We start from the raw sequence: 25,726 nt of genomic DNA on the forward strand, positions 1-25,726 counted from the left end.
TTAGCTTCACTAGTCCTCTCTCAGCATCTGTTTCTCTTCATTCTCTCTTCATGCAGCAGTTGGGTGTCAGATAATCATTGACAGTTAGATCCAATATATCTTATAGGGGGGCTTCCTTTCTTAGTAGATGTGTTAGAGATCATATAAATAACTGATTCCAGTACAAACAAAACCTCACAAAATCCTGCATGTAGAGAGACATGATGTCTGGTGATTTTAATAGAGTGAGCTCTAAAACATCTTCTAAGCAAAGTGAGCCCCCCTATAATATATATTGGATTTAACTGTCAATGAAGAGAGAATGAAGAGAAACAGATGCTGAGAGAGGAATAGTGAAGATAAACTCAATTATTTCAGAAATGGTGCAGAATTTGTAATTTATTATGTTAAGAAAACGTCTTATTTTGGTATACTGAAGCTTATATTACATTTTCATTTTCGCGATACTTCCTTTTAATAAAAAAGAATTGGCGTTTTTGTGCAGAAGCATTAAGTGGAGTGTGCCTTGTTCTTATTTTTTGTGGAAACATTATGCACCTGCTTACATTTATTACAGCATAATAAGAAAGGAGTTTATTATTTTTTGAACATCAATTTCCGCAGGATGGTTGCTAGGATATGTGTGAGCTTGTATTCTGTACCCCATTGGAACACTTTGTCAGAGTCTGAGTCTGACATTCTTTCTTTTTCACCTATCTAACATTTTTGTTTTTCTACTTTCTGCAGCCTGAATTGTTTTTTAGATTGTGTTTGAAAGAATCCCCATCAGTACTGACCCAACTACTATCATTGCCAAGTGAAAAATACTCCCAGGTTCCTTAAGATGGGATTTGCTCCCTCTAGTGGTCAATGGTACTTGTAAAAGAAGCAAAGATGCTCTTTTTTTTTTTCAAGTACGGTTCTCAAAGCTGATCTTTTCATGAGACTTTTATGACCTAACAATAACCAAAAGATCCCCTGCTGTCCTCCTGGCCTAGTAAGGCATCTCCATAAAACAATTCATATTTGCTACTGGCACTGCTACTGCAGGAATGATTGTCTTGCTAGCATCTTGTGGCAAAATTAATTTTTGATGAGAGAGGGAATTTGGGAGTGGACCCAAAAGAGTAATATAGGATAGATCCAAAGACAGTACCTACAGAATTTGGATTGGGGGGGCCTGGAGCCAACCAGGGCTGCTGTTTCAGGAACCCCTGCTGCAAGCCCCCTCTGGACCCCTGCCACAGCCGCAACTCCCCTTTAGCCTGCACATGCATGCGTGTACCTTTTTATGCTGTGACCGGGCCAGAGATAGTAGTTCGGGCAACAAGGGCAGGGAGCGGGTCTGGGCTGGCGGGGCCCACCAGGTTTTTTCCTAGTGTCTTGCTGGCCAGTCCATCCCTGTTTAGTATGATGTAGTTAGCAGTGATGGGCGAAATTCATTGAATGGTGTAAAAATTTGCGAAACGCATTGAAGTCAATGGGCGTCAAAATTTGTTTTGATGCCTGTGACAATTTGTATACGTGTGCCTATTTTGTCCAAATGCATTAAAGTCAACAGATGTCCGAATGATTTTGATGTATGACAATTTTGCAGTGCGACAATTTTTATGCGCGTGCCTATTCTGACACACGCCCAAATTTTTTTGACATGGAGGATGTCGCCAGTGAATTTTTGCTGCAGTTTCGCGAATTTATTCGCCGGTGGCGGAACGAAAAAATCTGCTGCCAATTCGCACCTGCCGAATCACTAGTAGAGAGTAATATTCTGAGACAATTTGCAATTGGTTTTCATTTATTATTTGGGGTTTTTGAGTTTATTAACTTTTGGTTCAGCAGCTCAAAGGTTTGTAATTTCAGCAATCTGGTTGCTAGGGTTAAAATTGCCCTAGCAACCATGCATTCATCTGAATAAGAGACTGGAATATGAATAGGAGAGGTCCTGACTAGAAAGATGAGTAATAAAAATATATGTATCTCTACTTGGATGTCGCAACGCTACCTTAAATAAACCTCTCTAAAATGGAAATGGTTCTCTTTCCGCCAACTAACACCAGTAACATCACGGAAGTATCCATCATAGATAACAATTCCACTATCACCCCCTCTCCCCAGGCCCGGTGCCTTGGGGTTATCCTAGATTCTGCCCTGTCCTTCACTCCTCATATCCAGTCACTTATTAAATCATGTCAATTTCACCTAAGGAACATATCCAAAATACGGTCATTTTTTTATCACCGAAGATGCTGCCAAAATTCTTATTCACTCTCTCGTCATATCGCGTCTAGACTACTGTAACTCTCTTTTAATTGGCCTTCCCCTCCAGAGACTGTCACCTCTCCAGTCCATAATGAACACTGCTGCGAGGCTCATACACCTCAGAAACCGCTCCTCCTCTGCCTCGCCATTCTGTCAATCCCTGCACTGGCTTCCACTACCTTTCAGAATCAAATTCAAATTAATGACCCTGACATTCAAAGCACTTCATAACTCTGCCCCACCCTACATCTCTGAACTCATCTCTATATACTCACCCAACTGCTTACTATGCTCCTCTACTGACCTGCTCCTCAACTCTTCTCTTATGCAAGTGCAAGGGCTGTACCCCTCCTCTGGAATTCTCTCCCAACTTTCTCCCGACTTTAGGTGGCCATATACAGAGAGATCCGCTCGCTTGGCGCCAAACAGGCGGATCTCTCTCCGATATGCCCAGGTGGGCAATATCGGACTGATCCGATCATGGGCCCTAGGGCCCAACGATCAGATCCTAACCAATGTGAACGGGTGGTCAGATCACTGGACCGCATCAACGAACAGATGCGGCCGCGATCTGACGGGATTTTTTGTCCCATCCGATCGGGGAAGCCTGTCGGGGGGGTCCCATACATGGCCCAAGAAGCTGCCGACTCGGTCTGTCTGCAGCTGTTATCGGCCCGTGTATGGCCACCTTTTCTTGGCAACTTTCTCACAACCTTTCTGCTTTCAAGAAATCTCTTAAAACGCACTTATTTAGAGAAGCCTACCCTCACTCTGCTTAACTGCCAAACGCAATACCACATACAGTACCACATCTCTCGCCTACTTAATTCTTATCCTGCCTACTCCCACACCTTGTGTCTTATTCCCTTCCCTTTAGATTGTAAGCTCTTTTGTGCAGGGCCCTTTCTTACTTTTTTACAGGTATTGGTTGTGATGTATGTCACTCTATATGTTCTACGTATGTAATGTGATTTAGTTGTATAATCACATTTACTTTACAGCACTGTGAAATATGTTGGTGTTATATATACATGTTATTAATAATAATAATAATAATAATAATAATAAAAAGTAGCAATTACAATTAACGTGTAGCCTTACAGAGCACTTGTTTTTTTTTAAATGGGGCCAGTGACCCCCCCCCCGCCATTTGAAAGGTGGAAAGAGTCAAAAGAAGAAGAAGGCAAATAAAAAACTATAAGACAAAAAGAAAAGATGAAGACCAGTTGCAAAGTTGCTTAGAATTAGCTATTATATAACATACTAAAAGGTAAGGTAAAGGTGAACCGCCCCTTTAAGCTTCCAGTCCCACCCCCCAGGTGCAGGAATAAGTTCATCTTCATCGCTGTATGAATGTCAGACGCTGCGAGTGTTAGAGCTGTTGCAGACGTCTCTCTATTGCCTGTGTATGAGAATGAGAAATCCATATGAGTAACCCGTTCTTTGCTTGGGGCTAGAATTAATATTGTGGTTAGAAAGGCTCAGCTCCGCGCTTTCCCTGTGACGGGTCTTTCTCTCCCCCTAGTGACACGTCTCTCCTCTGCCGGTGACTATTCCCAGGTGAGGACTACTCCTGTGTCGGAAGAACTTTAAGAAAGAGAGAGGGTGGGGGCTGGGCATGTGAGTGAGCTGTGTGGATCTCTGTTGTTCCCTGTGTGTGAGAGAGAGAGGCAGCGGCATGTTCTCCGCTCATAGGTGACACACGGCTCATCCATTGCACACGCAGCAGCATCAGCCATAGCGGCACGACCAGGAGCAGATCGGCCGGCGGAGCTGTGTCTGTGAGAGTCGGCGGAGATGCTGTTCTTGGATTGACTTGAAGCTCCACGGATCGCTTCGCTCACTGACCCTCCTCATTCTCAGCATCGCCAGCCCCGGGAAGCGGCAGCAGCAGAGCAATGAATCCGGACTTCAGGAGCTGGGTGCTGGCAACTGTCACCTTGTTGGTGGTTTTCCTGATTCTGGCGGATATCTCTGAGCTGGAGGAGGAGATCGGGTAAATAATACTCTTTATACATAATAGTCTTTATAAATAATACTCTTTAGGAATTATACTCTTTATGTCCACCTCCTCTGCTTTTATTTGTGCCTTTGCTGGAAGAGTAGGGACCACAAAGAGATCCGAGGGTGTCCATTGTTTCTTTGTCTTCTTACTCTACTTACCGTCCCCTCTTGGTTAACCTGGGCATGGGAATATACTAGAGAATCTATTCATGGAAATGCTCCTGTATACACATGTGCCTGCAGGTACCACAGCTGGAGACACTTTGCTCCGCAGAACATTGAGATATTCCCATCCCTTATGGTTTCCCCATGCTTTGTAATTAGTCACAAGGGAAAGTAGTCAAACTCTACTGACACACACAACTGTAGGGAGTGGATATATATATATATATATATATATATATATATATATATATATATATATATATATATATATATATATACGAGATCCAAAGGTGCACTCCGTTAACTCAGTCGATTCCTGGGTGCCAGCCAAAGTGGGTAAGTATTTGCAGAAAGAAGCGACACTCACAGGTTGTTTTTCAGTGCAGATAAGTTGTGCTTTATTCCACTCAACGTTTCGATCCCTCACAGGGATCTTCGTCAGGAGATTACAAACAAACAGCCAGACCCACTCCCAACCCAGAATTTAAACCCCCTGGCCGTTTATTGGCGCCAAAATTGGTTGCTAAGCAACCATCAAGTGGTGTGGGAAAGTGTGTGAACACACTAGGATCTCACTAGGATTCTCACTTCCTATACTGATCCTAGTGTGTTCACACACTTTCCCACACCACTTGATGGTTGCTTAGCAACCAATTTTGGCGCCAATAAACGGCCAGGGGGTTTAAATTCTGGGTTGGGAGTGGGTCTGGCTGTTTGTTTGTAATCTCCTGACGAAGATCCCTGTGAGGGATCGAAACGTTGAGTGGAATAAAGCACAACTTATCTGCACTGAAAAACAACCTGTGAGTGTCGCTTCTTTCTGCATATATATATATATATATATATATATATATATATATATATATATATATATATATATATATATATATATATATATATATATAGTAAGGCAGGGTGGTATTAGTCACACTTATGGTGAACTACAGCCTGGAGCACATACAGACAGCCTAAGGCTCGATTATAATCTATGAGAGTATTTTGCCCTGGGCTCTAACACCATTTAGGATAACAGTGGTAGCCAAGTGCATGGGAGCAGAGATCACACGAGTGGTTTGAGAGGTGCCAATCACCTGGTGCTGGTTAGCAGGGTGTTTAATTCAGGACCATACCTTGGAGACATTGAGCTGCAGTCTAAAATGCAAAGCAGGAGTAGGTGGCAAACAATGGGATGCATGGCAGGACTCATATCACAAAGCAAGCTTTCATACTATTGCCAACAAAGGAACCTAATACTTTAAGAGGGTATTTCAAATCCGAAGCTCGAGTGTTGCACAGTACATGGCAGCAAGCAGATAAGAGCTGAAAGGAAGATGCTGAATTCCATAGCTCCAGTCCTCGCCCAGTTATTTGTGGAATGGCAGAGATATCACAGTGCATCCGTGTAGCCAGCCGCACTTCATCAGGGTGCCGGGAGCAAGTTCTCTCGTTGCTTCCCTTAGAAACTCCAATAAAAGAGCAATTACCTCTCACTACTTAGTGTTCTCCTGCCTTCATGCCTAATAATGGTCCTGGAGCTTCTAAGGTGACATGGAATGGGATCTCCTGCTTTTGATTAGAGAAGAAGCTCAAGCTTCTTACGTGATAGAGATTTGATATTATTTTTGAGTGACAGGAATCTTCCTTTGTGTGTCAGGGAACTCAGACCCTACTGGATCCGGGAAAATTTGTTCTCCAACCATACATAGAATTCCATTGATTACAACAGTGGGTGATTTTAGAGAGAAGGAATTTATAGTTTATCAAGACTTCAGAGGAGCGGGATTTAGACTGCGCTAACCTAACAGAAATCGCAATCATAGTTTCAAAGTGACAGGAGTTTTAAGGAGAAACCTGCAGGACCCATGTGGGACCCAGGTCAGGCAGGTTCAGGTTGAAATTTGGGTGACCATTGTGGGTTTGATTGGGTGCAGGTCAGACATGGGAAATACAGTCCTTCTCTGCTCTGAAGATTGCCTGTCTTGGAACCAGAGGCACGTGCAGAATTAGTGTACACAGGCACACAGCAGTAAGAAATGTGGGTGGGATTCCCATGGAGATATTTTGAGGGTTAGGGCTAAGGTTTGTGGGTCAAGTTGGGTGCAGGTGCGGATTCACTGAGAGGAACCTTAAAGGGGTTGTTCATCTGTGAAATAACTTTTAGTATGACGTAGAGAGTGATATTCTGAGACAATTTAGCTTTTTATTCAGCAGCTCTTCTCTTTGCAATTTCAGCAATCTGGTTGCTAGTAGGGATGCACCGAATCAAGGATTCGGTTCGGATTCGGCCGAATCCTTCTGCCTGGCCGAACCGAATCCGAATCCTAATATGCATGTTCAAATCTCGTGCCTTTTTGTCACAAAACAAGTAAGTAAAAATGTTTCTCATCTTCCCACCCCTAATTTGCATATGCAAATTAGGATTTGGTTCAGTATTAGGCCAAATCGTTCGCGAAGGATTCAGGGGTTCGGCCAAATCCATAATAGTGGATTTGGTCCATCCCTAGTTGCTAGGATCCAATTTACCCTAGCAACCATGCATTGATTTGAATAAGGGACTGGAATATATATAGGAGAGGGTTTGAATAGAAAGACGAGTAATAAAAAGTAGCAATAACAATAAATGTGTAGCAGAGCATTTGTTTTTAGAAGGGGTCAGTGACGCCCATTTGAAAGCTGGAGAGAGTCAGAAGAAGGCAAATAATACAAAAAACTAATGGAGAAAAGTTACATAGAATTGGCCATTCTATAACATACTAAAAGTTAACTTAAGGGTGAACCATCCCTTTAAGCTGCTCTACTAATCTAAAAATGATTGTGTTTTGTCAGTTACCGAGTCCTCATAGATTGTAAAGATATCTCTTTGTAGTTTGTGACAGACCATATAGTGTCAAAAATATCTGTCTGTTTTAGCAAGATAAGAATGACTTCCATTGTGTCATAAGTCATAACAATGTGCTGGTATTCTCATGCTTTCATATTACTTGGAAGCCCCAGCCTTGCTGCCAATCAGGTGTCTGGATCAGTGATAGGCAGCAGTGGGCTTGAACTAAATTCTTTCCTATCTTCTGGGGGTGCTGCTCAGCAGTCAGAAACAGCCTTTTCCATTTTTTTAACTGCAGGGGGTGGCTGGAATGTTAAGGTGTTGGTATGTGTGATCAAACACACACACACAATACACTCAGATTCTCTAATTGTATCAGTGACCAGATACATGCAGTTAAATAGATTCTTGTCTGAGATGCGTAGAAACGTACAAGATGCTTTCATGTAATTAAAACAAAACTTGGCTGTTCTGAACATTTGCAAAGCAACAGTGTGCTGCCCTTAGCACAAAAATCAAGTGAAAGTACTCATTATAGAGAATGAATCACAAATTCCATGCCTGCCGATACTGAGTTCATGGGATGAGCAAACCCCACGGTGACCATAAATAAACACACGCTGACACGAAGAGCCAAGTTGTAGAACGGCTGCAGCTTTATTACAACTATTGACTTTCCATTTATAACAGATAATCAACAGCAAGCCAGACCGATGCACCACCTTAACTTCTTTACCTTCCACACAATGTTCCCTCTAATTCCTTCTCAGCTAAGTGCTCTAAGAAATGGTTTTGTGCGCACATTTTAAACTTGTGTGTGAATTTTTAATCAGGTCATAATACATTTAAATAAATAAACAGCTTAGAGGGAACATTGCTGCCACAGTTGTTTAAGGAATATGTATAGGAGCATATTAAAGGAGAACAAAAGTAATGTATATATCATAGAGCCCATACAGAGGACCCCCTCTCCATCCACACTCCAGAAGGCTGCCGACCCACAGAAATGATAGAGAAGCATTGAAGGCTTGGCACCCGCAAGGTCTAGCCATGTAACTTTTCATTACCAACTTCCTGGTGATGATCAGAGACTAGAAGCATTTATAGACACCTGAAGTCAGGACCAGATTGGCTTCTAGTATACACCTGTACATGCTCCTGTGCAACAATAAGTGCCAGCAACCCAAATCTAGGGGGCCAGACAACCCTGCCTTTTCTTACCAGGTATGGAGGAGTGTGACCTTCTTAAGCACAGAGTGGACAAAGCAGTTGGGTAGGGGACTTCTGTAGGTGGTTGTATAAATGATTTTATTCTACTTTTTAAGACAAGACCCAAAAGTAAGTAAACTCAGGGGGAGCATAGGGTAAAGAGTATGTCTAGCTGATCACTTTGATGTCACCAATAAAGTCTATACTTGCAACTATTAGCCTTTCTGCCTAGCAACCCCCAGCAACCAATCATTAAAAAGTCAAGAAAATCAGAGCGCTTCAACAGAATCAGCTGACTGCAAAGCTCAAGATGTCATGACAGCTAGCATACATCATTCTGTTTTTATCAATCATTCTGGGTTTTTTTGGCTTTTGACAGAGAGCCCAAAATACATGGCAGGTGCACAAATATTTGTAACAATTTAAGATAAGAAAAGAAACAATTGTATCTAGGTCTCTTGGGGAAACTGTGACTTGCAGCTTAAAGGGCAATTTACCTTCATTAGCAAGACTGTAATAACATAAAAACCATAGAGATGTGTTCTAACTTTCATAACCTGCCACATTTTGTAAAATTAACATGTTAATTAGGGGGTGTGACCAAAAAACAGGCGCAACAAATTATTTTGTCCCTCTTTCTATTTCCAAGTATGTAATTAGTAGATGTGACAAGGGAAATACTTTGGTATAATTGGTTATTTAAATAGTTCCATTACAATAATATTGTGTGAGTGTGTTAACTGGCATCACATTTTTTCAGGATCAGGAAATCAGAAATATAGAGAACTATGGTTCTATATAGTTCTATAGAGAATTATTAACCTGGTCGGTAATATATAGGAAAAACTGGGTTAAAGCAAGACGCTTGCTGTTCCTGGCTATAAATAGCTATAGTACTTTTGTTGTGTGATCATTTCTTAAATCTCCAAAGCACCATCTTCTGAGCAGAACTTGTCATGATCACTTTGATTCTGCCCAGAAATATTTCAGGCTTTAACCTTGTCATCACTTTAAACTGTGCGAGTATTGCATTCACATGGCGATGAGCAATTGATAGGGCTCTCCTTTGAAGCTGTATTGCTGGGGGGAATAGAGTTCAACATAGCGGATGGGTAATTAATTATTTGCAGATATGATGGTGAAAAACATAATAATAACCTATTGGCCTAAATACGTCCGATTATTCATTTTATTTTCTCAAAAGGCTGGCAGCTGTTAGAAGGGCATGTCAGGGCCACTGGTGACCAGATAGGTTTAGCAAGACAGGCTTTGCTCTTTATTTGGTACAAGCAAGACATACACAGGTAACAGGCAGAATGTACAAGGCAGGCAAGGTAGGCACTGATAGCAGGCAAAAGTTCAGGATACAGACAAGGAGTCTCACAACAGAAATCAAAGAAAATGCAGAATGCAATGGAACAAGGCAGGCAAAAGCTCAGCAACAGGAATCCAGAAACAGGCAGGGGCAGGCGTAGTGCTCAGAAACAAGGCAAGCGGATCTACAGTCAATGGCCTTTAAATGTCTGAAGTTCCTGGTATATGTGTTGCTGACTTTTTTCCCCAGCCTAGGTTGACAGCAGTTAATGCAGTGAAGTTGTATGAATGAAATTAGCTTCTGTCTCCTCTGATACAAGATTAATGTAAGCAGTTGTGCTCATTCATGTCAGTACAGTGTTAGGGGAGCCTTAGGTCTCCTTTCATTAGGTGCAGCGTAAGTGATTTGTTACATTTACAGATTTGCACATATAAGTTAAAGGGGATGTATTGTCAAAAATTAAAACCCCCTTTGCCCTTGGGGAACTAATATAAGCCCTTTTCTAATTGCAATCAATTATTTTTTATCAGCGGTTTTCATTTGCGCTTCAGTTAAAAGTTGAACGCAATCCGTTCCCCCACATACCTGCTCTTTCAGCTGCGAGCAAAACCTTCACGGCCCGTGGCTGTCTTTGCTGTTCGACCCCCCATCTCTTCTACTGTTCCCGCCCGCTTACCAATGAAAAAGCCAATCAAGCAACGGTGACGTTCTGCAAATGACTGCCTTCTCGTTGGAAGCACAGTGATGTTGCAATAAATATTTGGTCCCTCTTGAACAATAAGAGATCTTGGGGAAGGGACATTGAACTGACCAGGTTTATTCTATATTTATCCACCCGGTGTGGAGTGTGGGACTGTGGCATTGAGAAACTGTGCCAGGGGTTGATAGTCCACACAGGTTTCCCAGAGTAAAAGCTATATTGTGTGATTTGCATTTACAGTTACTAAATACAGTTTTACATAAAGTTTATTGTATATTGTTTTATTGCAAACTGTGTGTTTTATTTTTCCTAGTGGAAATCCCCTGAGGTGTGCTCCTCAGTGTACCCTAGGTGGAGGCGCTGCGCTGTAAATCCCAGTTCCCAGTACTTTTCATATGCAAAAGGGACTCAGGGCCCTGAATTGCCAAGGGTTAATTGATATTTAAAGAGACAGTAACCAAATTAGGGTTATATATATATAAATATACACTCCATTTAATCCAAATAATCCAAAGTTTTAAAAATCATTTCCTTTTCTCTGTTGTAATAAACCAGTACCTTGTACTTGATCCAAACTAAGATATACAGTAGTTAATCCTTATTGGAAGCAAGACCAGCCTATTGGGTTAATGTATATTTACATGATCTTCTAGCAGACTAGGTATGAAGATCCAAATTATGAAAAGATTCTTTATCCGGAAAACCCCAGGTCCCCGAGCAATCTAATAACAGGTCCCATAACTGTATATACAACATGTATTTTATGCTTTGACTGCACTAGTTTAATATGTTTTTTATTTTTTAATTCGTCTTACAGTCTACTGACTGCCGTCTTTAAACCTATTGATGCACGGTGTTGTGGTATTATAGAGAAAAGCCTCTTGCTTATTCATAAGGAAAAATGAAAACAGCTTTTTTCAACCAGTAACTAAATGTGATAATAACTCACATTTAGTGGAAGTAAATTCACAGCTCTGTTTGTCAGATGAAACTCTTGTTACAAAATATTCTGCCTGCTTGTATTTCTCTTGTCACTATAAGAGTCTGTGCCTGGAAACACAAAAGACTCCTGAAAGAGCTTAAAAGGATAGCAGAAGCAATTAAGAAAAGGGTAATGCTGGGGGAAAAAAACACTGTAGCTACATAGAGTTGTGTCTTGTAGAAAATAAAAATTACTTTCAAGATAGTGGTAAGAATTGAAGCGATCTGACCAACTGCATTAGCGGAGAAGAAATAATTGCATTCTACAGCATCCAGTAAAATTCAATTAGGGTCACTGAATTGAACTGTTAGCATTACATTGTACAAATCAACCTGTTATACACACACACATATACTGTATTTCTATATATTTCTATATAGAGTATGTCTCATGGGAGATTTGCCAGGCGGCAGAATGCAGATATTTTCACTATTTTGATTTGAATGCAGCATGTAATGTACAGATTATGCATGGCCGCATATCAGCCTTTAGCCTTAACACCATTTAATACTTCAGTTGAAGCAAGTGCAAGCAGTGCAAGTGTTTTATATGAAAACTAAGCTCTGATTTTATTGTACAAGTATGGGACCTCTTATCCAGAATGCTTGGGATTTGGGGTTTTCCAAATAAGGGATCTTCCCTTGGCATGTGTTGTGTATAGAGTATGAAATATGGATCCCTGTTAGGATCTCCTGTTAACCTTTAAATTAACAGTATGATGTAGAGACAATTTGCACTAGGTTTTTATTTTTTATTATTTGTGGTTTTTGAAAAGAAAAAATGAAGGCCAATTGAACAGTTGCTTAGAATTGGCAATTCTATAATATACTAAAAAGTACCTTAAAGGTGAACCAGCCCTTTAAGCCCATTCAGAAATCATTTAAACATTGAATAGACCAAATGAGATTGTTTTCCTCCAATATGGATTAATTATATCATAGAGAATGAGATCAACTGCAAGGTAGGTACAGTTTCAAATCAGTTTTATCAAAATGTGAATTATTTGATAAATGATTACTTACTTTAAGTAAGTCGATGGTAGATGGCCTTCCCATTATTCAGAGCTTTCTATAATGGGTTTCCAGATAACAGATGCTCTATCTACCCATACCTGTATCGTATTTGACACAAAAGTTCCTCCAAGCCAGTCTCAGGTCCCATGGACTTCTGTTGAACTACAGATAATACATATACATGAATAGGGCCAGAGAGCCCTGCTAAACAAAGGTAAAGACATTTTCTTAAATAAAAATGCTATGCTTTCTAAAAATGACACAGATTTCAAAAGTACCAGCTAAGCATTCATTATATATAAATGCTTTTAGGATATATTCATTCCTTTTTTAACATCCTCTTTGCATTTTAATACATTATAAATTAGTTCTTGGCAGTTTTTTCATTACTTAAGATATACAATTTTCATAAAATTGCATATTTTAAACCCACTGTGGGTTGCTCTACTTTTCCTTTGGTAGCAGGCCTGTATTCCTGAGCACCAACTCCATTAGGGTTGCCACCTGGCTGGTATTTTACTGAACTGGCTGTTAAAAATGTTATTTCATGCCAATGTTATTAATCGGGAAGAAAGCTAATACAGGAAGGTGGTTATTTTATTCTGCAGCCCCTATGCTCCCCTGCAGCTGCGTGATCTGCTCCTCCTGTAGTTCTGCCACTCATTGATAGCTTCCTTACACTACCAACCAAGGAAAACTTTGGAAATCCAAATGGTTATTTGCAGAGGGCCTGCAAAGATGAAAAAAACAATAAAAATAGTAAGGGAGTTTAGTGACCCCATGATGCATATAACATTTTAGGTTGTAGCCTGGAAATAATACAACAAAACTAATAAAAACAAACTTATACAAAAGAAATAATGAAGTCCAAATGAAAAGTTGCTTGGAATAGGCCCATCGATGTATTTTAATGTGCAAGGCCAAATAACAATATCGAAGCTACTACTTCAAGAGGTTCCAGTGTAACTTGTTCAGTCCACAGATATATATTAGCATTAACGGAGGGGGTGGAAGGAATTTTAGGAAAATGAAAGAGAGACAGACAAAATTCACTGTAGTATAAAAGGCATATTTATGTGTACTTATGTTTTCTTACGTAATACAATAACTATGGAAGAACAGGAAGTTCCAATATGGATTTCTACACTGTCTGAGCACAGATACACTTTGAAAGGGTTCAAGTGTGAATGCAACCAGTGTGGATGCTCCCAAATACATGCAATAGGGAGTACAAAGTCAAGCCATTCATCAAGGTATTTGTGTCCAAACACACTCCTGTGCTTCCAAATAGTTGCCAGTGTGTCCACCCTGTTTCTTCTGATGAATGGTGCATAACTGTGCCTGTTGATGCTGGGAAGCCCTGGAAGTATCGCCACTTTGGATTCTACAATTCCCATTAGAGTTGCATGAATAGACGCACCAGACTTGTGCCCAGTAAATCACATGCATCTATTTCTCCCATTTTATTTTCCATCCATCTGTGCATTTGGGTAGGATTGGTTTGAACCATAGAATCTTGGAACACATATCTCCCTTCCCATTCTCTCTTGCATGTGATTTTCTGGCACAAGATATCGGACTGCCTCAGGGGCCACCAAGCCACCCCTGGGTCCCCCAGCTGCAAAGCCCTCTCTGGTACACCAGCTCTAACCCCTCTCCAGCCCCCCTGCCACCAATCACCACCCCCACATACTCTGCAGAGTCCGCAATGCCCAGGGCCAGAGAGGTAGGTCGGGCAGTGACCCATGCCATGGAGGTGGGGCAGTGGCAATACTTCAATCAGGAAGTGGGTCTTGGCCCAGTCTGACTCTGAATGGGACTATTTACATAAGGGGGAGGTTGGGCTGCTTTTCTATTCTGCCAGTTTTTGTGGTAGTACCAAGAGAAGATAGTTCTGACCTATGCAGTATTGTTTCTAGTAACTAGTTGTTACTGTGCCTCAGTAACGGAACTAGGGGCGAGGGCCATGCAGCCGGGCCCACCCCCACCCTCGTCTGTGTGATTTTTCTCTGCGCCTGCAGCCGACTCCAGCCGGCTGCAGCACGCGCAATATGCGGGGGGGGGCCCTGCGGGGGTGCGGGCCCTGGCCCAGTTGCACCCCCTGCTCCCCCGGTAGTTACGCCCCTGCTGGGCCTCACACGATATCTTAAAATTGCTTATTTATTAGGCCCTTACTGGACCCCCTACACTTCTGGGTCCGCTGTCTGCTTCCTCTGTTATTACACCCCTGTATGTAATTGCACAAAGGTCCCCAATATCCAGAGATGTCAACCTCCTATGTACAATTGCCAGGAGATTTTTGGCCTTTCTGTTCTATGACCCAGCCACACCTGACCTGGTCCACTGCATTACCAAAGCTCAGTATATAAATATAGGGAACTCCAAACAAATATGGGAGAGATAACATATTGAAATATCATAAACTTTACATTTATTTCCCGTGTCCAGGAAGTACTTATGGGGTGTTCTGCACCTATATAGTTATTGAATCTATTATCTAGAAATGTATACACATATTTTTTTTAACATGTGCAACATAAAAATGAAAAGTATGCTATTATTTTTAGCATTATGGTTGTTGTTGTTATTATTTATGTGACTGTTTTGATTACAGATAAGCAGAGGGGTTGTCTGTGTCCTTCTAATCTGATTAGCTCCCAACAACCAAGAAGGTGGAAACATGGAGTAGCTTCTGTTTGCCTCAAGAAGTAACAAACCCATGTTTTTTTAAATTCATAGGTATAAAGCATGGCCTATTCATTCAACCCTTGTTGAACAAATTTTATACACATATTATTTATATTCCCATAATAACTTCCATTTTATACTACATAATCGTTTTATGTTAATTGCATGGTAGTGCAGCTACACCACTGGAACATTAGAAATCAAGCTGATTGCCTGTTTATATGGTTAGGGATTGATCTGCGGTAAAGACACTTCATGTGAGCAATTCCATATTTCTGCAGGTAGAATTGACGAGCAGTAGGGACATCTCAGTGCTTTTCAAATTATATAGATGGCAGATTCCAAAGCTAGGCAAATACTGAATTAATGTTATTGTTGCTTATTACAGAAAGCACAAGAAATGGATTGATTTGTATGAGATCATATAGCATTAGCAACTGAGACGGGAATTGAACTCACAGCTGTGTGTAATATAAAATAATAATCTAGCTCAATAGGTAAGAAAGCACTGAGCTTGTACTGAGCTACAAGTTATGTAATCTTTATCCATCCACGGGCACTACAGATATGATACTGGAAATGTGGCTTTTGTATGTTGGTATTACTGACAAAGAGTTTTACATTTGAAATTGGCCATTTCAGGTTTTAAAAATAACTCACAGGACAGTTCTAGAGGCATTTCATAATGAAAGAATAACACTACAGGGTCTCACAGACCCTAAAGCTAGGCAAGGGTATAAAGCAATGATTTGAGGAGCAGGCTAGATTTGGGGGGTGTCAGGGGGTGAGTGGTGACAATTCACTTTGAAATCATTGGCTATCTGGTTCAAAACCAGGTGGCATATGGCAATCCTGCCCTAAATGAAATCAATCCCCTTGATTGGCTTCTGGGTTCTCCAGACCTTGTTTTTACTTGGGGCAATAACCACGAGCACCACCCACTACTCTATATTTGATTGTTGACTGATTGAAAAGATGGGAACTGGCTTCCCTCCAGACTATGCTGTCCCTGTACAGTGGAATTAAATAAGTCAAGTAAGGTAGCTTGAAGAGGATGGTTAAACCAACCTCTTGTACTGTTGGAACATATGTTACAATTTCCTAAGGAGGCCTTGAAACCTAAGCTGGCGTATTTACAATGCAGGTGGTATTTGTTTTTACAAACCGTGGCGCGGACCGCACCGAAAACGTGGCGAAGATCCGCATGTGTGTCCATGCCCTAAGAGAATTACTGAAATCTATATTGTTATTGACAGCACCAATAACACATTTCTTTAAAACGCCTTTATTCGAACATGGGCTCTGACCCAAACACTCTGCAACATTTCACACCGCCATCGGTCTTCTATCAAGCCCAATCAATAACCTGTTGAATTAAGAGAATTACCCCCATATGTAATAAAAGTCACTACGTGTGCCCAGGAGCAGTAATCCATAATAACCAATAACATGTTTGCTTTTAAACAGGTGACCAGTAAATGCTACTGAATGGTTGCTATGCATTACTGTTCCCGGGAAACTTAGTGACTTTTATTACATAACACCTTAAGTGTATTTTTTCATCTTAAAGAAAAACTTGTAACCTTGAACTCACCTTTCAAAAGAAAATACAGCTCGGAACTATGGAAATACCATACATGAGGAGCTTGCATAAAGATAGAGTGTACCGTACCTCAGTCACGATTTTAGAAGCCTCACATAGACTTGTAGAGGGGAGTGCATATGTAGCGTGAGATAATGCACTATTAAATCTGTGCCTTAAACACATAATCCCATTCAGCCTGCTTAATTTGTTAAAAGCTCAAGAGGCTATGGAGGCTGTTTTTGGCTGTTGTCCTCTAGTAATATCAATATGAGATTTAGCTTTTACCAGCTCACTTCCTTCTAGTTGTGAGAATGGACTTTGATTTTGGAAATGGCTAATTGCCTTGCAATCTTATATAAAATGCACTCACCCTGTGAAACGCCTCATCCAGCAGCAGGTGGGTTAATGATGACATAAAGCTTAGGCTGTTCTGTAACTTCAGGGAGCATTTTCAAATCGATACATGTCTCTTTGCCTTAATGATCTTTCCTTCTGAAATGGAAATCTGCAAAGTCTAAATCGATGAAGAAAAAGTATATAGGTCAACTTCTGGGAATGGACTTTATCATTAGTGCTCTTTCCTGGGTGATTTGCTCTTCACTCCAGGAGTGGAACCAACATCCCATTACCTGTCATTTTCTGTGAACGAGTAAGGCTACTTCTGTTATATCAACCTGAGGATACCAAAGTTTAAATATTTATTTAATATCGGAATATATATGGCATGTTGCCAGCCTCCTATTCAAACGTTACCTCTTTTTTTGCGTAATAGAAACTGTAGTTATATATCAGTATACAGCATATTCTATGTACAGCTGGATATAAAAATGCTTATCACTGATTGGTTGCTGTGGGTTACTGCCCAGGTGCAAATTTGGCCATTATTGATGACTGTTGTGTTCCAGAAAGTCTTGCCATCCGCTACGCAAAGAAAATGTCATAAGAAATGAGACTTAGGTGAGTACATTAGAGGTACTGTTCCTTTTTAAATAGTTAAAAACTGTTGCATTAAAGCACCCGAAACAGCCCTCAGTATAGGGCTCGTTTACATCTGCAAATGCAGCTGTGGTCCCTTAAATTTGCTCGTAATCAGTTAATAGAACCAATTTCATTAAAGGTACTCAAAATTTGCTCCTTACACTTCTGTATATTTTCTCCACCCTTCCCGCCTTGTGTTTTGAATCAAGTGCTGCTGTCTCTGTTGACTTTGGGGAACCCTGGAGCTTGCACAAGCTACTGACTATTGGTAGCTTCAGTGCTTTTGTCATGCTCAGCATCAATAGGCAAAGCACACTTACACCTAAAGAATCAGAGGCAGAACAAATTGCACTTTGCTCACTGCACATGCAGTCATAAATGCACCATCCTGCCAATCAGTGTCTGGGTAATTGAAGTCACCCTTAATAATGACTTGACCGAGTTGTGAAGCAGCTTCCATTTCTAATAGTAGATGGGTTTCAATCTCGTCACTTATATGAGGTGGTTTGTAGCATACACCAATGATAATTTACTTTGTAGCTTTTTGCCCAGTCAAAAACTCAACACAAAGGGATTTCACACCCTCCCCAATGCCATCCATGGTTATTTCTTTAGTGTGTAACCCTTTCAACACCCCATTGTCTGTGTTACACTCCACGTGTGGCGCTTACCTGATGGCACGGGACAAACCTGAGCCACTCCGCAGTGGTATGGGGAGAGACGGGTACCTGGTACTTACTAGAGCAGTTCCTCCACCTAGTGGGATCCGGGAATGCACTCCTAACCGGTGGCAATAGGGCCTCACTTACTAATTTGCTAACACAAAGCCTTTAATTTCATTTAATAAACAGTCTTTTTATCTTCAGCTCTCTTTAGGGTACTGCCCCTTTAAACAGGATACTCACAGAAATGCTCTTCGGATGCTTTAGAGCTCTCTTCGAGTGAGTCCAGCACATTCAGTCATACAGTGCGATTACCAGCCCCTTTGGATGCTCAGATAGGAATCTCCGGCTGGTTGTTCCTCCAGTCTGAATTCCTTTCACACTCTCTGGGGCAAATTCACTAAGCCGCGAAGCGCCGAACGATAGCATTAATTCGCTAGCGTTTGGCATTTTCGCTACTGCGCAAATTCACTAACGAACGCTGTCGTAGTTTCGCTAGTGTTACTTCGCAACCTTACGCCAGGCGAATTTTCGGTAGCGACGAAACTACGCAAATTCACTAACTTGCGCAGTGTACTGAACGCTACCTTTTACGCTAGACTTCCTTTGCCACCTCAGACCTGGCGAAGCGCAATAGAGTAGATAGGGATTGTTTAAAAAAAAGTCAAAATTTTTTCTAAGTCCCAAAAAACGCTGGCGTGTTTTCTACATGATGGCTGATAGGCTGAAAAAGATCGAAAATTTTTTGGGGCTCCCCTTCCTCCCCCCTACATTTCCTGACTCATGGCAACTTACCTACACAGTGGGCACATGTGTAGGGCAAAATAAAAATTTTATTTGCTGATTTGAAGGTTTTCTAGGCATTTGTAGTGCAGATACGTGTTCCTCCATTGAAATTTGAATTTCGCGCCGTATGCAAATTAGCCTTCGCTAGCGTAACTTCGCTTTTTATAGCGAATCAACGCTAGCGCAACTCCGCAACCTTACGCTACCCCTGTGCGCAACTTCGGATTTTAGTGAATTTGCGGAGCCCTGGCGAAACTACGCCTGGCGAAGTGCGGCGAAGTGCGGCGAAGTGCGGCGAAGTTGCGCCTGGCGCAACTTCGCATCTTAGTGAATTTGCCCCTCTGTCTCTCCAGGCACAGTATGTGGCTTCCCTGTGCCAGCCTGATCCAAATGAATACTTTTGGTGCAGCCCCTCAGCTCTCTGGGCCCACCAGCAGCTCTCTGGCCTCTTTCTATGTTCACCATGCGATTCTCTATGCCAGGCTTTCTTCTTTGCCAGTCTCTGTGACTTCCTGCCAGCCACTCACAAGCTGCTGTGTCACTTCCTACTGCACTGAACAGCTGGTTGCTAAGGAATAGCTTACAGCACACAGACACAGGCTCTGTGCTTCTGCCCTTACAGGGATAAGAGTAAGGGGTTTGCACTAATTACCTACAAGTGCATGGCTTTAATTCAGGTTTTACATAAAAACACACTCCTACGCCCTTTTTAATCCCTCTGTCCCTCCTAAAAAGGGTGTAGCCATTTAAACAGACAGCCCAGTCACAGGTTTCATCCCACCAGGTCTCAGTGATACCAATTATATTATAGTTATTAGCGTATGCAATTAATTCTAGGTCTCCCATTTTACCTGACAAACTTGTGCATTTTCCAGCATACAGTGGAGTTTACTACTTTTCTCTCTGATATTTAAAGTATACAGTATAATGGAGAATTACATATAAAATTACCATTAGTCTGTTTTCTTGTAACATAGGGATCTCCCTAGCTGGTAAACTATATGCCCCCTCACTCCCCATTAACACCTTACTAATCCCACTGCCCAGTCTAGCCTAGCTTCCCCATAATACTCGTGAAACAGCGAAAAATTTGTGAAATGCATTGAAGTCAATGGCCATCAAAACAATTTTGACGAGCAACAATTTTGACACGCAACAATTTTGACGTAATCTAATTTTTGTCACTGCGAATTTTTCACACGCAACGAAACATGGAAATTCGCTGGAAATCCATGCCTGAAGAATAAATTTTTCCATCACTAGGTGCAATCCATCACGACTATATAGATTGTACCTCAAGGAAAAATCAACCCACTGCTCTAGGAACCCAAACCCTTCCTTTCTAAATTAAGACTTTAACCACAAATTTAACTCCCTAAGCTCCCACTATCTTCCTAAACTTGCATGTGGCACAAGCAATATTTCTAATAAAATGACATTGGAGCCTAGAATTTTTGAGCCTAGATCGCTAAACTCATCCTTTAAGGTCCTCCATCTACCATTTACTTTCTCATCAGTACAAATATGTACTGACAGTTGGGTCATGCAAAGCCCCACCCAATAATTTGTCTACCCGATCAACCACATGCCGAACCCTGGCACCAGGTAGATAGCAAACTGTTCAGTTGTAGCAATCCAGAAGACAAATTACCCTATTCACTATCCTAATAATTGAATCCCCTGTAACCACAATCTTTTTTTGCTTAGCTCTACTCTCCTCCCCACCACTACTACTAGAGAAACTGGTCTCCTGGCAGTTAGAGAGATCAGCCCCATCCAGAACTGCCAAACCAGAGTTCACACTCCTGTTGTGGGCTGTTCCTCTGTTGTGGGCTGTTTTGGGAAATTAAAGAATCCAGCATAGCCCTGTCCCTGCTCTCTGTTCTGAAAAATGAATATATATTTTTACCTCAGCTGAGACACATGCCTATCCATTTTTTTTAAATCCATTGGGAGGCTTTCATGTCACTGCTTATTGGTCTCCTAGATTAATAACTTCCAATATTACCTTTACGTTTTTTAATCTCCTGCTTCATAATTTTTACTAGTTTTAGCCTTCATTTTTCTAGAGTATTATTACCTACTTGTGCGTAATTAAACTTTCTCTATATCCTACATTTCAAGCAGTAATCTTCAATACATATTAAGATCTGTCTAACTTTCTTTTTCTTGAGTCTATGTAGTATTTTTAGCCTTTCTTTATATTTCAAAGCTTTTGTGGAAAGGACCTTGATTATGATCTTTCCAGTGATGAAGCGACTAACTCTTAAAACTGTAGGATTTATTTTTACCCAAGTGTTGTTAAAATCACTGAATACAAGGTATTCAGGGAGCATTTTTCTAGACAAGAGGGAATCTCTTCAAAGATAAAAGGTAGGCAGCTTGTGTTTCTCTGGTTAATATATTAATAGGAGTTGAAACAAAATGGTAATAGATTAATATTATACTATAGATTAATATTTGATTGAAATGAAATATAATTAGTCTGGTGGTCCCAGGGGAACTCCCCAATTTCTGCAAGATTACTAAAATATTTCCCATCCCCTTATATCTAGTTTGCTATATCCCATTGGTGTATGTGCTGCCTGAAAAACTAAGGAAAAGATATAATTTATAATTACTGAAATTCTCTTTTTCTTTAGCCAAGATTCCCCATGATTGACACGGTGATCGGTCAATCACCGATTGCCAAGTCATAGTCCAGCCCTCCAACGTCACGACCCGCCACATCACAGCCCCACCCCCTCCATGTCACACCCCGCCCCCTGCCCGGTCTTCCCCAAATGAAAAGGTGGCAACCCTATCTGTGTGTTGTGGTTTTTCATGGTGTAGTTTGTAAATAACACCGGTGAGGGGGTTGGGGCAAAGTTTATATGTAAGCTCTGTATTTTAATCATATTGGCTGTCTTTTTTTTGTGCTAAAGGGGTGGAGCGGGACGTAATCCATTGGTCTATGTGCTGCCTTTCGGACTAAAGAAAAGTGTAATTTTCTAGTTAGAACAATAGGAAAAAATTATTACTTTTGATAAGATATTTACTATGCCCCTGGGCAGAAGTACACGAGCACCAATGATGTGTTCTTTTGTATTTTCCCACACTTAGGCTGCCTACGAATATGTTTTAAATATGGCAATCCCCTTTCCTCTAGACTGCAAGGTCTTTTCGGACAATTTGTATCACCCAATGGAGATCCTGCAGATGAGATATTTCTTATATTTCTGTAAGATATTTTTATAGGCCCCATCCGTTTCACAGATTTCTTACTATAATGTCAAAGTTGGAATATAACTTGGCTCTGAATATTATGCAATTGCAAGCTGTAATTGCATAATAATGAATTTACATTCTGTTTTAATTAGGGATGAACCAAATCCAGCATTTGGTTCCTTATTTGGCCAGGAATATGGCTTTTTTTTTTCTTGAGATTCAACCAAATCCAAGAGTTTGTCCAAACTGAATCCAAATCCTTTAAATCATGTGACTTTTGTAGTACACAAACAGGGAAGTTGAGATTTTTTGTTCTGCACTGTGCACACAGTTCTCTTTATTTCTTCATTATGCTAATTTGTATTTGTAGGGTTTGAATTTGGTTTGAGATTCAGCCAAATCTGTTAGGGAAGGATTTGGGAAACAGCCCGTAGTGGATGTGCATCCCTAATATTAATCAATATGTTATTTGTATGTTTGATGTATGCATTGTTCTGTTGTTCAGCCATGCTGAATATGTTGCTACCTTATAAATATGTGTTAATAATAACAATATAATACATAAAAGCCATGAATATCTGAGCTGTGATGTCATTTTTGTCACATGACTCACTGAAACTTGTGTATTATAATAAATAAAGTACCCCTTGTTGGAAAGTATGAGGATATTAGAAGTAACTTCGGAGTTCCATGACCTGTATAAAAGCACTCGACCTTTGGCCTCATGCTTTTATATGGTCATGGAACTCCTCTGTAATTTATAATATCCTTATATTTTACAATAGGGGGTACTCTATTCACTATTTATTTTCCCACATTACTGAAAGAGTTATTGTATTAGAGTACTCAAATAAATTTTACAACTTATTTATCTGATCTGATTATAATAGGAAATTGTAATGATACACTATAAGCTCAGTTACCCTTCAGTAAGGGGGTTCTTTTTTAAAGGTCGAATATTTGAGTTATATGAATTTTTTTTACTCTGATAAACTTGAATTTACTCAGAACTCGAATGGTTGCTTTTTTTATGAAAAAACTCGAACGTCTAAAATTCGATCAAATGTTAACTTGAATCGAACGCAATTCAAATCGAGTTTTTCTCCGAAGAAATGGATGTAAGAAAGGCTATTAACATCTTTAAATGTGTCAATAGACCTCTGCCATCATACATGAACTTGGAAGGTTTTTAGGTGACAACCTATCGAATTTAAATTGTTTCCAGGATAGGGGGGGTGAGAATGCTCAGATTTTGAATTCAAATTCGAGTTGGTGGTTTTAAACTCAAAATTGTGAGTTTTGACCAAAAAAACTATTTAAAAATTCGAATTCAAACCTTAATAAATCTGCCCCTTAATGTGAGTAGTGATATATTTGCTTCAGTTGTGTAGAGAGCTAAATGGGCTTGACAGCAAGGGTTTGGATTTTGGTCTCACAAGTTCTGATTGTTGCCCATCCTGTGGATGAGGACTACAAGTTATTTCATGCTTAAAAAGGTTTCATGGTCTACAAGGTTTTTGATGATACTAATAATAGTGAAGTTGTGCTCAAAGAAAGGCAAATTAATCCTAGAGAGATAAAATAATGCGTCATTAGATTGGTTTATCAAAGGGAAAACAAATCACTGAAAAAGGGGAAACCATTGCAAATAATTATGTTGTTGTGCCTGGATTTTCCAGAAAGAAAGAAAATGAAACATAATAAAATAGTTCCCGCTGAGTGTAGGACAGGAGTCAGGATGCATTAAAGGATAACTTTAGTGCTAATGCAACCAAAGGTTATTTCATGCCTAGTGGAATACACATTCCAACTAACCTTCATGCATTACCCTCTGATCAGCAAAAAAAAAGTGAAAACATCTAGCTGTTTGGAACAAAAAGTCAATTTTAATTACCATTGTGGGTGGATTTCAGCAAACACACATTTTTTAAAACAATTGATGTACAGACTCTTTGTTATGTTCTAGTCATTTGCTGGCCCTGTTCTGCTGGGTATATTTTTGCACAAAGATATGTACTCCTATAAGAAAGCATGTACTTTTGGTTAGTTGTAATTTATAAAGTCTGCCCTTTGATCTAAAAAATGTCAGATTATATTTTTAACGAGAAACAAAGAACAAAAATTGTATTGCTTTTCTCATCCCATTTACTGCATTTCAGGCATTGATTAAGCGGAACACCTTTGAATGTCTCATTAGTGTCATGCAGTGAAAGGCTTCTTAACACTTAAGGTATTCACGTGCTTCATACTAGACACATAGGGGCAGATTTACTAAAGGGCGAAGTGACTAACAGCGAAAATTCGCCAACGTGACATCATCTAGTTACTTTATCTACTTAGTAACGGGCGCAGGCGTAACTTCGCTAGAGAAGGAGATAGCCTCTAGCGGTAATTCACACCCTACACCAAGTCGAAGTTGCACTCTAGCAAAGTGACGGAACTACACAAATTCACTAAGATGTGGAACGTTAATTCTTGTGACAGACTTGCCTTCACCACCTCAGACCAGGCGAAGCGCAATAGAGTAGATAGGACTTCTTAAAAACATAGTTGAACATTTTTCTAAGTCCCAAAAACACTGGCGACTTTTCATTTTTCAGGGTGATAGGTTGCAAAAGATTGTACATTTTTTCTGGGGTACCCGACTTCCCCCCTACATTTCCTAACATATGGCACATAAACTATACACTAGGCTCATGTGTAGGGCAATGTAACAACTCAATTTTTGTGTAGTGTAATGTATTTGCTGCAACATATACGTCCGTTGAACTTTAACTTCCCACCGTATGCAAATTAGCCAATGCTAGCGCAAATTCGCTTTGCTTGCCGCAGTAACGCTAGAGCTACTTCGCCAGAGTTCGGCGCCCTGGATGCAACTTTGGTTTTTTAGTGAATTAGCGTAGTCCTGGGCGAATTTATGTGAGCGAAGCAGACGCTAGCGCAAATTCAGCACTTAGTAAATCTGCCCCATAGTGCCTTAAAACTAAAACAAGCAGCTATAGCCCTCACTTAAGGAATGGGCACAGACATGCAAATTACCCCTTAAGGTACCTTTGCCCAACTGTGCACCCATAACTAGTGAATAACGAGGTAATAAATTTGGCAGACACAAATTCGCAGCAAGTTTCCGCGTTTTGCCCCAAGCGAATTAATTCGCAAAACTGCTGCGATAATTTGCTGGCGAAAAATCCGCTGCGTCAAAATTATTCAGACGCCCATTAACTTTAATGCATTTGGACCAAATAGTTGCGCATATAAAAAAGTCGTGTCAAAATTGACTTGCGTCAAAATAATTTTGACACTCATTGACTTCAATGAATTTCGCAAATCTTTTGACGTTTCGCAAATTTTGCAGTAAAATTTTTCAGCGAAG

At 40.5% G+C, this 25,726-nt stretch overlaps 1 protein-coding gene across 1 annotated transcript in view; it reads left to right on the forward strand.

Moving 5' to 3' along the window:
- The first annotated feature begins 3,564 nt into the window (after nucleotides 1-3,564).
- st8sia2.L (ST8 alpha-N-acetyl-neuraminide alpha-2,8-sialyltransferase 2 L homeolog) overlaps nucleotides 3,565-25,726 on the forward strand; it is a 99,165-nt gene continuing 77,003 nt past the window's right edge. The window contains exon 1 of the mRNA XM_041586867.1: nucleotides 3,565-4,234. Coding sequence (XP_041442801.1) covers nucleotides 4,137-4,234 — 98 coding nt within the window. The 5' untranslated portion in view covers nucleotides 3,565-4,136. The remainder of the gene's footprint in view (nucleotides 4,235-25,726) is intronic.

The sequence above is a fragment of the Xenopus laevis genome, chromosome 3L, assembly GCF_017654675.1.
Source record: "Xenopus laevis strain J_2021 chromosome 3L, Xenopus_laevis_v10.1, whole genome shotgun sequence".
NCBI lineage: Eukaryota > Metazoa > Chordata > Amphibia > Anura > Pipidae > Xenopus > Xenopus laevis.